Source organism: Sceloporus occidentalis, unplaced genomic scaffold, assembly GCF_023333645.1.
Source record: "Sceloporus occidentalis isolate IW3139 unplaced genomic scaffold, rSceOcc1.0.p SCAF_31, whole genome shotgun sequence".
In the NCBI taxonomy this organism is placed as follows: Eukaryota; Metazoa; Chordata; class Lepidosauria; order Squamata; family Phrynosomatidae; genus Sceloporus; species Sceloporus occidentalis.
In genome coordinates, this window is record NW_028317011.1 from 364474 (window position 1) to 374972 (window position 10499).

Here is a 10499-nt window from a genome sequence, read left to right on the forward strand (position 1 = left end):
TTACTCTCTGTAGAAAGCCTCCACTTCTTTTCTGTACTTCTCTATGATTGCATGACGCTTTATTTTCATTGTTGGCCCTGAAGTGAACATGGATAATAATGAGGTAAGTGCATAGCATAAGGTTTCTTTGGGGGGGAAAAAGGTGACACAAACTTAACACTTTAAAAAAAAATAAAAAAAATGCGCCATTCGCATACTTTTTTTTTTTTTTAAATTATGTTCAGTGGGAACAATTGTGTTTTGAAAGGGAGCCCAAATGTCTGCGGCCAACAACTCGATCCCAAGTTCTGCACCTCACGGAAAGTGTACTTCTGCAACAACCCTTGATGTTAGGAATGCTTAACCTTGAAGAATTTATAATAATATATTTCATGCAAATATACTCAGCTCTGGTATGTATACACTATGCAAAATAGGTAGGTGTGAAAAAATGCTGCAAAGTGAAAATGCTTAAAAATAGTTTTTTTATTGTTAATAACAAAAGTGAGTGAACAGAAGGAAAATCTAATATTTGGTATGACCACCCTTTGCCTCTTAAACAGCATCAATTCTTCTAGGCACACTCAGGGATTTTGTAAAGACGTCTGCCTAAATCCACAGAGAAACTATGGTTAGTTCTCTAGTTAGATTTCTGGAACAACCTACCACCCGAGTTTGTTTAAAAATTGTGTGCAAGCGTACCTAGAAGTATTGATAGTCTTTTGTAAGGAAAAGGGTGGTCACACTATAGATTGATTTGATTTTCATATTTCTTTTGTTCAATTACGTTGCATTTTGTTAAATGATAAAAATAAAATATTTTTGGAAGAATTCTTACTTAACAGCATTTCTTTACACCTGCCTCAAATGTTTGCGCACTACTGTAATATTAAAATGGTAGCCTGTAGATATGTGTTTTAAGACAAAGAAGAAAGTGTATTCCGCAGCTTGGAAAGTTAGCACCCCCTTCTCTGTTATTTAAAAGGTGGTGTTCCGCTTAGAGATAAAGTGAATTCAACATTCTAGTGAGTTAAGCTGTTCATCTAGTAAGAGTTGTATTGTTACCCATTTCACCACCAGATATTGAGAAATCCTTGGGTAGGATTGTCCACTTCTGTATGCGTTGAGCATTGGAAACTGCATCTTTGTTCACTTTGTTTATTCCTTCTTGAATGGCTCTGTAAATAGCCTGATCCTTCTGCCCCAGAATTTCTGACACCGTTGTGGCCTCGCTACCAGCACTGTGACAAAACCGTAATGCTTCCTGCGTCAGGGTGTCCATTGGCTCCAAAGTAACTGGGTTCACTGTGCTCTGGATAAAGAATGATTATTATTATTATGGAGTGTCTAAGTGAACATCTTCAGTCATTGAACTGCATACTATACCTTAAGGGTGAGAAGCATTGATACAAATTTCCTTCTATCTCCAATTAACACAGCATTACTGACAATGGGCAGACATCTCTTTACAGCATCTTCTATAGGGACGGGAGGGATATTCTCACCTCCAGCAGTAATAATCAGTTCTGGTAAAAAAAAAAGAAACAAAAAAACACGCTTATAAACGTGGTTAAGAAAATGTAATATAGTAACATAGTTCATAAGGTTGAAAAAAGACCAAAGTCCATCAAGTTCAACCTATATACATATTGTGTCCCTACTGTGTAATCTTAACTGCCACATCTTGTTAAAGAAATATTTTGCAATATAAATACAACATTGAATAGAACTACAGTCTAGGTTTTTATAATGGTTTGAGATACGGGTACCTTTAATTCTCCCCGTCACCTGTAAGAAGCCATCATCATCCAACTCTCCAAGATCCCCTGAGTGTAACCAGCCTTCATTGTCAAAAACCTCTCTTGTTTTGTCCTCCATGTTTAAGTATCCCATGAAGACGTTTCGCCCCCAGAAGCAGATTTCCCCATTTCCTTCTCCATCTTTATTCACAATTTTCACCTGGCACCCAGGTACTGCCTTACCGCAGCTGTAAAATGATGCAAGACATTTATGTGGGAAAAGGAGTCTTTTTTTTCCTATTTTAACAGTTATGCAGTCCTATCAAACTAACTAAATAAGGACCTTTTTAATATTTAAAGCTGCATTAAAGTGAGGAGTGTGTCTTAACAGTTCATAGATTTTACAATCCTACAGTGGTTATGTATAAAAACTGAGCTCTAGTCATGTTGTTGTCTGGTTTCGGGCATTGCAAAATAAATAAAATAATACTTTTACAATTTGTTTTATTTTATTAAGAAAAGGATCCAAGCAACTCCTAAACGTATAAGGTATTAACAAACTCATAATAGGTAAATATACACTGAGGACTTTTCTTTGATTTGCTTTAGCAAAACACAAATTATCATTGTAGGGAAAATATTTTTTTCTTTATATTTTTGCTGCCCTTTTTTAATCTTAATAAAGTATTGTTTTATGTATGAATATAGTTTAAACAGAAAGACCTTCTTGTCTTGATTAATATATGTATTTTAGATAATCTAAATGTTCAAGAGGTTGAATGAAGACATAGCAAAAGAGCTTAAATTGCTTCTGTACGAAAAGATGTAAGACGCCAATAAGGATGTGACAATAATTTTACCATTGAAAGCGGTGGGTCTGCGGGCCAGACATACAATGGGGTCCTGTTGTTTCAGACATGCCATATGCCTCATAAAGTGTAATATTGAGGCCCAAGAAGAACTCTAATGTTTCCTTGGAGATGGGTGCTGCGCCTGAGAAATGTTTCTGGCAGCGAGAGAAACCCAAGGCCTTGCGAATCTTGGACAGGACCAAAAAATCAGCCAGCGTTGTGAGAAAAGGCTTCTGTTCCCCACTAGAACAAAGAGATCTCAATTTACTTGAGTGTTGCAGATCAAAACATTGCCAATGAGTATCATGCTACAAACCATGATCTATAGTTTAATGTGCTATTCGTAGATAAATAAATATGTATTGAAGAATATATTAAACATTTTTTAAGTACTTCCTTGGTTGTCTCTGGTTCCTTTCCAGGCTAACAGACATTGCCCAGGAAAGCATCTTCCTCCTCATTACTCCAGCCTGTGCTGACACATCCTTAATGCGCTCCATTATTTTCTCCCATACTCTTGGGACCCCCATGTGTGATGTAGGCTGAGCCTCCCTCAGTGTGTCCACAAGCGTACCCTTTAAATCACAACAAAGAAACATATATTAGCTCACAGTGCTCACTCAATCAGGATGACCTATTTTATTCTTTACAAACATATGTATATGCTGTGAATCACCTGGCACTTATACCTCTCACCAGCATCAATAAATATCTGTGTTTCCCTCAACCACACAACCAGGCCCGGACTGGCCATCGGCACACCGGGCATTTTCCCTGTGGGCTGGGCGGCCCAGGGCCGGATTGACGTAGGGGCTGATGGAGCTGCAGCTCCAGGCCCCTACCTTAAAATAGGCCCAGTCAGGACCGGACTGACCGGGCCTATGCGGCCGCATTAACGCAGAGCATAAGGGGCACCTGCCCCTTAAGCCCGCAGCAACTGCAACTGGGTCCGCCACTCTAGGGGGCCGGGCAGCCCCCACCAGGGCCGGCCTTAGGGGTGTGCGGCCGCACAGGGCTTAAATTAAAACATCAGGTTTTTTTTTTGTTTACTTTATTTAACATCCTTCAAAAAACAACAAAAAAACCCAGATGTTTTAATTTAAGCCCTGTGCGGCCGCGCACCCCTAAGGCCGGCCCTGGTGGGTGCTGCCCGGCCCCCTAGAGTGGCGGACCCGGTCGCAGTTGCTGCTTACTCCGGCAACAAGGTAAGTAGGGTAAGGGAGGGGGGTGCAGTGAGAAGGGGAGAGGGGATAGATAGTGAGAAGGGGTACATATTGAGAAATGGGGAAGGGGGTACATAGTGATAAGGGGGAACATAGAAGGGGATGGGGAGAGGGGGTAGTGTGAATGCGTACGAGAATTAATTAATAAATGTGTGGATGAATTGTGTGAATGCGTATGAGAATGAATGAATTCATGTGTGGATAAATTGCTTGAATGATTTGTGAGACTGCATTAATGAATATGTGTTAATGATTTGTGTGAATGAGTGAGTAAGTGTTTGTGTCTATCATGAATGTTTAAGTGATTTGGGGAAATGCAAAGATGGTACATGAAGGGTGGGCTTTAACAATAAATAAATAAAAATGGGCTGCTCAGTCTTAAATGCCCGGGCCTATTTTTTCCCCAGTCCGGGCCTGCACACAACCATGGAACATGACGTGGAACATGAGCAAATGTAAAAGTACTTACACTACTGTCTGTATTGCCTTGGTTATAATGAGCTTTGGATGTGACAATGGGCTATGCCAACTGCTTTTTCATGAAAGCCTAGTTTTAGACAAGTTATTAAGTTAAGCCCTAACTTATATAATAACTTATATAATAAAGTAGCAGAGAAAAATATTGGGAACAACCCTCAAAGATTTCAAACCATGCCTAAAGTATTAATTTTTCTAACTAGCTATTCACAAACCTTTAAAGCATCTGGATCAGCAAAGAAGACATGCTCTCCCCATTTAATACCAGTCCACAGATCATATATTTGGGCTGCAATATGGCTGAGAGGCAGGTAACTCACAATGTCCTCCTGCTGGATTTCCGCAGGAATCATGTTTCCAGCCCTGCTGGCATGGGCCGCTGTCCAGGTGATCTGTTGGAGGCAGGAGTAAGAATGCCATGGAGAAGGAAATAATTTAGTGCTAGAGGATCAAAGAATAAGCAATTAATTTGCCCTCCTTTATCTTGATGTAACAAAGTGTGCTATTTTTTTATTTTAGTTTTTGGGGTGTTTAACCTCCAAAGACTGAAAAATACTCTTTTCACCTCTTTTGTGTGTTATAAGGGCATAGACAGAGTTAAAAACAAATATAGTGTTCTGGGGCAAGGTAGCACTAGTTATAGTGGATAATTTGTTATTGTACTCACAAGGATTTAGTAATTCCACTTACGTTGTCATGGCTGAGCATTACACCTTTCGGGTTCCCAGTGGTACCAGATGTGTAAATAAGAACACAACACTCATTGGGTTTCTGAGTGCTTATGATGTCATTGAGCTGCTCTTCAGCTATATCTTTCCCCAGTTCCATAAATTCTTCCCACTGATAAACAACATAAATCTCAGGCGTTAAGATAGATAAAACGTCCATTTAACACAAGATGTTTATTAGTTTTGGATAAGACCTACATTTTACATCTTATCATACCTACAACACCTGCAACCATTTTGGATGGAAATATTGATGAAAAAGAAGAAATAGGAATAGGAAGACAAAGGAAGAACACATGACAGATTCTATGCTAATATTACTGAATTTAATATAAAATAGCACAATGTAAGAAGCTACACATAGACATGTAAAAATCATGAGCCTCCATTGTTAAGGCTACAGATGAAACATTGAAGAAAAGAGACGAAAACTAAAGTGAAAACTTTAAAATGAAAGGTGAATTTTGGTAGGTATTTTTCAGAGAGATAGGTTTCAAGTCATACACTAATAGCAGCCTTGTGTCTGCTGTAAAGAAGAGCAAATACAGTAACTCAGAGTGCTCAAGCCCCATAATACTTACACATATATCTGGAGGGTTATTTAAAAAAGCTGAATATAATTTTAGGAGCAATAATAGTTGTGGGTCAGCCTTCAGTCTTTACATAAATCACATTAATCATAAATAATTGCATACCATGTACACATTTGGACGTTTCTCCAGTAAAAGGCCTTTATACTGAACAACAGCTTTGAGGTGAGGTAGTTTCTCCCATGTCTGTAAATAAAGAAGTCGGTTTAGTAAATCAGAAAATGCTGGAACCGGCTCAGTTCTTCCCACAATCGTTCCTCGGTCTCCTCTTTGTGATAAGGTACATCCTTATTTTACCTGTAGGATCTTTTCCAGCTGTTTCTCATTTTCAACCACAATGATATTTGCTGTACAATCGCTGGCAATGTAGTGACAGGCATCAGGTGAATTGGTTGCATAAATGCCTGTAGCAATTCCTCTAAATTGTAACATTAAGTAAAATGTATCATTATATACGTTATAGCACAATTCTTCAAATATGTTTTACAAGAGAACACTCATTGGATCACTTTCACATAATAAATTGCTTGTCCAATAAACATTTATATGTGACCCCTCAGAAGGAGTGATTTATCCTTTAAAAATCTTACGAAAACCTCCCTATATAATGTTGTTAATGACAACATGCACTTACCCCGCAAAGACAGCGCCTACTGCAGAAATAAACCATTCAGGTGAGTTAAACCCCAGTATTCCAACACCATGAAACCGTTCCAATCCAAGCTGCAAATATAGTAAACTCACTCTAAGGGCTAGAACCAAAACAACTTAGTATCAACAAAAATAACAACTGGGAAAATGTGGAGGTTCATTATAACTGAGAACTAAAACCTGACATCAAGTCCTTGTACCTTCCAATCTTTGAAAGGAATTGCATGCTGTTTATGTTATTCTACTTCCCAGGTGCAATATTTGGGCTGTTGTTGAAAATGTCAACCAAATAACATAGGTGAAAACACAACCAGTCATCATAAATACATCCTGGACCAAAATGATATTTTCACCTTCAGGAAGCTCTTGGCAGCTTTGCGTGACAACTTGTAGTATTCCAAGAAGGTGACATGTTCCCATATCCCATCCTTCTTGCTTGACATGGCATTCAGGGATCCATATTTATCCACACATTCCAGAAATAATTGGTGCACAGTTACAGCAGGCTGAGGACAGGAGTCATCAATCCGGAGCCGGACACAACCATTGGCGGTGGTTGTCCATAATGAGTCCACAGTAGCAAAGGCTAAAATTATTATACTTAACTTCAGTAAAACGAACCCCAAATTACATCAAGTGTCTGACTCGTATTTTATGGATATCATTGTCATATTGGTTAGCATTATATATCTACCATTTAATGTGGTTCTTTTTTTGCTTGGATGGAGACCGCTATAGGAAATCATGTATCAAATGCCACTACCATTGAAACACATCTGCCTACTTAAATGGACACTCCAGCCATCATACACTTTAATACATATATTCTTCTTTAATAGGGGTACCATGGACCACGGACATTTATCTGCCCCGTCAACCAGATGACTAACAAAATCTGATTTTACACCAATAGCACAGTTGGTAGATGTTTTCTACTATTTCCTGCTATTAATCATTTAAATCAAAGAAACTGATCATTATACCTTCAGATTTATTAACTGGAAGCTCCAGGGCTGTTTCGGGAACAGCTGGTAAATCCATAGATTTTCTTAATGGATCTGTGGAGTGAACCATAAAATATATTATTTCCTTCAAGATTATTTAGATTACTAAATAATTTATGACAAATTGTTTCCAAATTTACAAAAATATCATTTCTTAAATTATGTGTTTTTACAAAAATGTAGTATCTTCAGAGTAAAAGTCTTACTCATGATGGGAGCCTTACATCTGAACAACCTAATCCATGGTATGGTCAACATAATTGTTTTTGTCATTTTAATGTAAGTTTTATCTATTGGTTTAGTGTTTTATATTTTTTTACTTGTTGCTGAAATCAGGAAACAGTAAAATTAGAAAATGTGGGATATATATATATATATCTATGGGCATTGTAACACTTTACATTGAGCTAATTTACCACCAAACTTTGTGGTAAAATGTTTTTCACATGCTGCAAAGTTCTTGTTACACAGGTTATGACCTTCCATATGTGATGTTAGAAAGTTTTTCTTCCCTGAAACAGTAGAAGATAAGTCCTACAGCAGTGAGAGAATTTTATCATGAATGGAATAGTCATATGTTGTCCTGAACAAAATAACAAGTTTGAGGTTTCCCAACAGGTGGAAAATTGAGCTGCAAGCAATTTCTATACCCCACGTGCATAGGTTTGTCATGTTTTTGGAATTTAGAAGGAAAAAAATAAAACAAATATTTATATATTTATTAAAAAATAAAATATTTGCAAATGTTTTTGCTGCATTTTAATTGTTAAGCCCTGGAGAATATATATTGGTCCCTGCAAAAGAAGGACTAATAGCTCCTCCTGGCTTGACTGCAGCTTGTGCTCCTTAACTAAAACTGAATCAGGCATCTGGCTCCATTCCCTTCCACCTACTCAGTTGCAGGTCAGAGAGACAAATATACATCACTGGACCATAAGATCTTGTACAATGACATATTGAGCACTTTAATGGGAACAAATTTGGAGCATGTGAACATAGGCAGGATTATTAATAATAATTAGCCACCTGACTAAGAGCATATAGGATATTGTGCATTTATACTAGTAACATTGCGCTCTACTGCATGGAGAGAGCTTATGACGGCTGGACTCTCCCTTTAACCATTACAGCATAAAATTATGATGTGTGAAAACATTATTTGTAATAAAATATTTACATGTAAAAACACCTACAAAAATTAATGTTTGCAATGCCAACTGGAAAAAAAACAAAAATAATAAAGAAAATAAATTATATAATAATAACATTTACTGAACAGATAATAAAGCTTTTTATAATAACAAAACCACAAAGTGACAACTCTAATCTGCAAAGGTAAATTCATTTATATCCTCTGCCTTGGGGTCTCCACTTCTGCCAATTGATCAATTACCGTATTTGCTCGATTATAAGACGAGGTTTTTTTCAGAGCAAATGCTCTGAAAAATACCCCTCGTCTTCTAATCGGGGTCGTCTTCTAATCAGACCTCAAATAGAGTCTGATTAGGAGACTAAGATCCAGATCCCCCGCACCGCTGCAGGGGACCTGGATCCTCCTGTCTCACCCCCCCCCCCATCATACACACTTACCGGTGCTTCCTGCTGTATTGCCGGGGCAGCGGGTTGACGTCTACGCGATCCGCGTAGACAACGTCCGCTGCAGCCGGAAGGAGGTGTGGCTAGCAGAGGGGGTTGTCTGTGTCCGTCGCGTAGACCTTCCCCGACTGTCAGAGATCTCTGATCTCTGACAGCCGGGGAAAGTATACGCGACGGACGCATACAAACCCCTGCTGCCAACTCCACCTCCTTCCGGCTGCAGCAGAAGGCGACGTCAACCCGCTGCCCCGGCTGGAAGCACCGGTAAGAGAGGGCTGAGAGGGGAGAGAGGAGAGAGGAGAGGGGAGGGGGGGGAGAGAGTGTGTGTGTGTGTGTTAGTTAAATGGGGGCATAGGGCATTTCTGGAGTGGCGTTAAGGGGGCATTTAATAGAGCACTCTGCCTCCTGAAATGCCTTATACCTCCCTATATGCCACTCTGCCCCATAATATGCCTTTTAACCCCCTAAATGCCAGCGTGGCATATAGGGGTATAAGGCATTTCTGGAGGCAGAGTGCTCTATACAATGCCTTTTAACTCCCTTAATGCCACTCTGCCTCCTGAAATGCCTTATACCTCCCTATATGCCACTCTGCCCCATAATATGCATTTTAACCCCCTAAATGCCAGAATGGGATATAGGGGTATAAGGCATTTCTGGAGGCAGAGTGGCATATAGGGGGTCAAAAGGCATACCATGGGGCACAGTGGCATATAGAGGGTTAAAAGGCATATCATGGGCCACAGTGCCATATTGGTGTGGCAAGCCTGGGGGCAGATGTGCGTAACTGGGGGACAGGCTGGAAAATACAAGAAATAAAAACAAAAAAAATATTTTTCTCAATCATAGCTTTTATTAAAAAAAATAGTTTACATGAATTAACATTTACTGGTAAAACTTTTTTCCTTTAGGGTCGTCTTATATTCAGGCTTTTTCTTTTTTCCTAAGTTAATATTCAGATTTTGGGGGGTCGTCTTATAATCAGGGTCGTCTTATAATCGAGCAAATACGGTACTTTATCAAAGCTACATTCATATTCATTTGAGCTATAGCTCTCTCCCAGATCTCCTCATATCTGTCTAACAATTTCTTCTCTGTCAGCTTCTCTGGCAAGACATCATCACCTCTTCCACATTCGGGTTGGCGTCCCCCAAGAATCAGTCCTTGGCCCTCTCCTCTTGTCTCTTTGTACGTCATCTCTTGGCAAACTAATCCACTCGTTTGGCCTCCAGTATCATCTATATGCAGATGATACCCAAATATACCTTTCTTCTCCTGGTCTCTCCCCATCTCTCATGTCCCTTATTACCAACTGCTTGTCTGCTATTTCTTCATGGATGTCACAACGCTTCCTGAAACATCATCTTTCCAAAACTACACTCATTATCTTCCCCCCTTCCATCTCCACCCCAGTACCTGTATTCGGTATCACCATTAACAGAACGACTATCTCTCCTAATAACCTGGCCTGATGCCTTGGGGTCATCCTTCACTCAAACCTCTCCTTCATCCCTCACATTCAATCCCTCACCAGATCCTGCTGCTTGCACCTAAAAAACATCTCTCGCATCTACCCATTCATCACACAAGAATCCATAAAAACGACTGTTTTTCACTTATTTTCCCGTCTTGACTACTCTCGACTCTCTCCTCTGCAGTCT

At 39.3% G+C, this 10499-nt stretch overlaps 1 protein-coding gene across 1 annotated transcript; it reads right to left on the minus strand.

Moving 5' to 3' along the window:
* Positions 1-10035, minus strand: LOC149298651 (long-chain-fatty-acid--CoA ligase ACSBG1-like). Its single transcript, XM_089487022.1, has 13 exons — positions 9963-10035; positions 6592-6824; positions 6222-6310; positions 5885-6005; positions 5693-5773; positions 4960-5109; positions 4485-4661; positions 2963-3144; positions 2579-2812; positions 1749-1966; positions 1366-1505; positions 1045-1291; positions 1-77 (listed from the first exon to the last, which is right to left on the minus strand). The coding sequence occupies exons 1-13, from the start codon at positions 10033-10035 to the stop codon at positions 1-3; spliced, it is 2022 nt and encodes a 673-aa protein (XP_089343148.1).
* Positions 10036-10499: the final 464 nt, after the last annotated feature.

Excerpts from the sequence above, each read along its gene's own strand:
- LOC149298651 (XM_089487022.1), bottom strand. The coding sequence starts at position 10,035 with ATGACGTACAAAGAGACAAGAGGAGAGGGCCAAGGACTGATTCTTGGG. Across the intron at positions 4,662-4,959 it reads TAATGCTCAGCCATGACAAC|ATCACCTGGACAGCGGCCCA; the intron begins GTAAGTGGAATT and ends TGCCTCCAACAG. Across the intron at positions 1,967-2,578 it reads CAGACCCACCGCTTTCAATG|CTGCGGTAAGGCAGTACCTG; the intron begins GTAAAATTATTG and ends ATCATTTTACAG.